Source organism: Cariama cristata, unplaced genomic scaffold (genome assembly GCF_000690535.1).
Source record: "Cariama cristata isolate BGI_N322 unplaced genomic scaffold, ASM69053v1 scaffold37721, whole genome shotgun sequence".
NCBI classification, from domain to species: Eukaryota; Metazoa; Chordata; class Aves; order Cariamiformes; family Cariamidae; genus Cariama; species Cariama cristata.
The window spans coordinates 444-5,418 of NW_009598192.1; the positions used below are offsets into that span (position 1 = coordinate 444).

The 4,975-nt window shown below is 54.5% G+C and overlaps 1 protein-coding gene across 1 annotated transcript in view; it reads left to right on the top strand.

Moving 5' to 3' along the window:
- Positions 1-1,072: 1,072 nt before the first annotated feature.
- TEX264 (testis expressed 264) overlaps positions 1,073-4,975 on the top strand; it is a gene marked incomplete at its 3' end in the record, with an annotated part of 7,007 nt that continues 3,104 nt past the window's right edge. The window contains exon 1 of the mRNA XM_009709187.1: positions 1,073-1,330. Coding sequence (XP_009707489.1) covers positions 1,073-1,330 — 258 coding nt within the window. The remainder of the gene's footprint in view (positions 1,331-4,975) is intronic.

The window sequence follows — 4,975 nt, forward strand, 5'->3', positions numbered from 1 at the left end:
TGTGGTTCCTACCAGGATGTGGCTTTTCTCTTGCCGTAAAGCTGAGCGAGCAGCAGCCCCTGTGAATGACTCTTTTTTTTTTTTTTTTTTTGAACAAAGTGTGTTTATAACACAGAGGTAAAGGTGAATTGTTTACTTCAACCTTTGCTTTCCAACCTAGCTCCTGTGAAAGCTCCCAGGGGAGCATTGCAGCCAGTCCTTGTGACCAGAGCTGTGTTTCAAGGGAGAATGAAACACAAACAACTCCCCTGCAATGGTTTGGGTTGCAGCTCCCGAGGGTGGTTGTGCTTGGTGGGTGAAAACAAGCAGGAGGCATTCGCTAGGCTGCTGTGTCCTGCAGTCATTGTGAGAGAGAAAAGACGCCAAACAAAACAGGAAGCCTTGATTAGGGTTGTAAAAACTCTTTTAGGTTAAAAAAAGCCGTCTAATAGGAATACCCATTGCACCTGAGCGTGTTGGGATGCTTTTTCTAGCTGGGTCTTCACATTCCTCTGAGCTTCTCTGGGTACTTGGATCTGGATGCAGGGCTCAGCTCTGAACCGACGTGGTCCTTGTTTGGGTCATTCAAGGCCTGGGCGTCTAGACTTTTTTTGACAAAGGAGCTGCCCTGTCACAATGCTGGGTCTGTTATCTATAAATGATAAATTATTTGAGTATGGTCCCCTGTTCCTTAGCCTGGTGCTGTGTATCTGTTGGATGATGCGAGTTTTTGGTCTCTCCTGGATGCAAGGCTAGATGTGAGCGATGTGGCTGGTTCTGGGGAAATGGGGACAGTGCCTCTCCGTCCCCACTCCATAACCACCTCATTCCCAAGCGGCGCTGAAGCATCATAATTAGTAGCTGGTGACCAATTGGAACAGGCTGATGCAACATGGGACTGATATACAGGAGGTTTCTAGGGGGTTTCCACTGTCTTTAAGCTTCATGCATAAGAGCAGTTGGGTGTGTTTTGCTGCAAATAAATAGCTTTAGAGAGCGATTGCTTGTCTGAGTGCTAGCTTAACTCCCTTCCTTTTTCTTCTCTCCTCTTGCTGCTAGTGCCTGAAGAAGCGTGGAGCACCAAGCATCTGTCATGTCCGACTGGGTGCTCCTCGGCCTGATCGCGGCACTGGTTGTGCTGCTACTGCTGACCATCTTTGGTTTTGTTGTCTACTCGGGGCTCTTCACAGAGGTGGTTGTGAGTGCTGGCTCCCCACCTGTTGGCAACATCACACTGGCCTACAAATTCAGGGTAGGCCCGTATGGCGAATCCGGGCAGCTCTTCACGGACGGCTGCAGCATCTCTTCGAAGCTCTACTCCATTGGTGTCTACTACGACAACCCTCACACGGTAAGGTGGGGCCGGCAAGCTTTCATGGTCAGCAACCGGGTTGCTAGCTTGAAGTGCTCCCTGGCTATATTTCAGACACTTGCAGCTCATCCTCTCTAGATGCTCACTGGGGTTCACAAAGTCTCCCAGATTTACAGAGAATAATCTGATAGTTTCTTGAATAACTCTAACAGGAACACACTTGGTGAGCAAAGCTTGCTGTCTTCTGATAGGTCCTGACGAACCAGTTATCAGCAGGATAATGGATCTAGTTATGGAGCGGAGGCCAGTGTTCATGACCCCAAGGTGAGGCATTCCTTGGCAGATCCCCTGGCTGCAGGAAGTGCAGCCAAGGCTCCTTCTGGACTTGCAGCTCTGTGGTTGAAAGGAGATGGTCTCTTCAGCTAACTCTGTCCTCATCCATACTCCTTCTCTTGTTTCTAGTGCTCTCGTGTGTTTCTGAGCTTCCTTGTAGTCATTTTGTCCCCTGAGAGTTTTTACTGAAACCTCAGGTGATGCATGCTGAGGGCTCTTGTCTGATGAAACAGCTCTTCAGGCTGAGAGGTGAGCAGAAAATACACTGCCTGATGACTGCCAGCCAGAGCTAAGTGCTCTGGCAGATATGGTCCCGGACAAGGTGCAGAAGAAAGTGCGTCATAACTTGCTGGGGGCTGAGGAGTCTGGCTACTGATGCTACGTGGCACTGGGGTCTCCAAATAACAGCATGTGAGCACTTCTCCATGGCAGACAGCCTGGCTCCTCAGTAATTCTGCAGTAGCTAGTGTGACCGTGGAGGAAAGCCGTGGTGGGGAGGGATGGCAGAGTGACCAGAAGCTGTGCATGTGTGCTTGGGGACCTGTACTGGGGGCTGGCATAGGGCACAGTGCTTGGGCTGGTAGCTCTTGCCCAGTGCTTCTGCTTTGGAGGTGACTGGTCCTGTTTCAGGAAGCCTGTTCCGTTACTTGCAAGGTGGTGATCCAAAGGTTTGGACCTGCTTAGAGGGAACTTGTCCGTGAAAACGTAGTGCTGAGTGGACTGTGACAGGAAGATATCAGAGGCGAGAAAGCACTGAGCTTGACTGTGCTCAGTGGAGCCTGGTGCCCTCAACCACCTTGTGTCTTTGTATCCTGTGACAAGCTGACTTGTCTTTACCTTCCAGTTTTTGCTTTTGGATCGTGGGAGGCAGAGAAGAGACACTCTGCAGTGCCTCTTTCTGACCTGGGAAGGAGATGGCGAAGAGGACCCCTGGATGAGCTGGACAGAAGCAGTGTTCGACCAGACGCACTTGGGCACTTTTATGTGCAAGAAGTGTCATGTTTGGAGTGGGCGAGGGATGGGAGGCATGGGGAGTGCCTGGTGTGCTAGGGCCCACGTAGTCAGAGTGGCCAATTCACCTGCTGCTAATTTGTGTCCCTTGTCCTTGTGTTAAGGTCCTTGTCTGGAGTTGAGAACCCCGGTGCTGCTGCTTCTTCCACTGCTGTCTCTGCAGGTGGAGCAGGGCAGCTGATGCTCAGCGTTCGTGCTTGGTGCTGGCCTGCTCCACGGATGTGGTGGGGACGTGCCTATGGTTGCCTTGCAGACCTTTTACTTGGGCACTGTGCCTTGCCTCTCTGTTTGCCAAAGTGTTGGCTAGTGAAATCTTGTACTGCTCAGGCTCACAGATACTGATAAGGATATTTGTGGTGACTCCTGCTGCGGCTGTCACCGGGAGTGCTTTCCCTGGCAGCACCAGGTGAGGCTGAGAAGGAACGGCTCCTACATGAGCCTGGAAGGTTGAGCTGTCTGTGCAGGATGAAACTGCCTCCTCTTTCTGGTCCTGTCTCTTTTCTCCTCTTCCTGCATCTCTCACATCTCTGCCCTCACTCTGCAGTTGGAGCAGGCAGTGGGGCTGCAGAACTTGTCTCTGAGTCTCCAATGGCTGTCCAGGGTTTTGGAAGCCAGCTGTTTCTCCTTTCGCAGTCGGGTGTCTCAGGAGGGGAAGACCCTGTCTGCAGCATGGCTGAATGGCATCTGGTGGCCAAGGAGGCCCATCTTGGTGCCAGTGACTGAGGAGATTTCTCTGGATTCAGGGCTCAGCAGGTGGAGACAGCTCTTGGCCTGCTGTGGTCAAGGCACACCAGGACCTCTGCCCGGTGGCTCAGCTGGTGCCGAGTCTGGACTGGAGCATGCTACTGGATCTGGAGGTCTTTCCCCCACTGCTGAGGGTTCTGTACTTGCTTGCCCATGGACTGGCCACCGATCCAGCATGGGTTACGAGTGCCTTCAGCTGGTGTGTGAGCTGAAGGGAGCTCCTTGCATGGGGCAGGATACTGCGCGGAGCTACAATCCATGGTGGGGCCCTCGTGAAGGATGGTAGTGAGTTCGTGTGGGTCTCTAGATGTTTTGGAGAGTACATGGGTCTGTGGGTCAGGCTGGGAGATCTTGGTTGTGATGCTGAGCAGGAGAATTGCCTCCCTCTTGGAGCCTGCTGGACAGGTGGTGCTCAGGCTGGGCACAGCGAAGGCTCTGGGCGCTACATGTGTGTGGAGTGAGCCTGGAGGGTGCTGGAAGCTCTGGGGGACCAACGAAACCTATAACGCCTCTCTGTGACCAGACGTCCTATGCTCTGGAGGTCATGTGGTTGGTTCTTGTGACAGGAGCCTAAGCTGCCCTCAAAGGCTTGGCAGGCAGCCCTGCAGACCTTGCCCTTCTCTGGAAAGGCTGCCGTTGCTCATGACATTGAGCAGGCAACATCGACCGGAGCCTCCTGCCTCTGTAGGTGCTGTAGTGGCTGGGGCACAGCGGGGCCGTGCAGGACGTAGTTGTGGTGCCTGCGGCAGCAGGAGCCTCCTGGTGCCTGACACCCATGAGCACACCATCAGACCTGGGTCTGCCAGAGGAGCCGGGGTGCTGGTAGGACCTTCCACGGGCTGATATGTGGCTCCTGAATTGGCTCCCGCAGAGATCCGCGTCTCGCTGACATGCAGGCCAGGCAGGGTGCTGGGAGTGAGGATGTCCTTCGGCAGGATGGGCAGAGGGCTGCCTTACCTCCAGGCAGATGAAGAAGGGGCCAGTTTTGGGTGAGTCATTTGGTTGAGGGCTGCGGTGCTTATGCCTGGCATGCTGGCTTAGGTGCTGAGCACCCCGGCATCCTGTGGGGTGCCCCTGTGTACTTGTACCTGCTGTAACTGTGATGGCGTGGGAGATGGTGTGCACTGCTGGCTCCTGGTTCCTGAAGGTCCAGTGGGGTAGGATTGGTCACCCAGGCTGCCTTTCTCCTGGGAGGAAGAGATGACCTCCTCCTGTTCCTCCTCATTCTCGGTGCTCTCCTGACCTCAGGGAAGCACCCTCTAGCAGAGGCTGGTCTGCCCGAAGTTGGCCGCCCACCGCGGATGCTGACTTGTCACCAAAAATAGACCTTTTGTCATCAGGCAGCAGAAAGTGCTTGCTGCCTGCTGCGCCCCGTGGCGTCCCTGGCTGAGTGCCGGCGGGCTCTGGCTAGACAGCCTCCTTGAGCCTGGCTTTTGGCCGCCCAGCTCCTGGGGGTTTGGTGGCCCCGGCACTGTGGCAGGAAGGGGCTGATGACCAGCGGGTGCCAGTGTGGCATTTGCTGTGCTGGTAGACTCGTGGCCAAAGGATGCTCTTGCTAGGAGAGAGGACGGGGATGGCAGAACTGGAGAGCAGTGG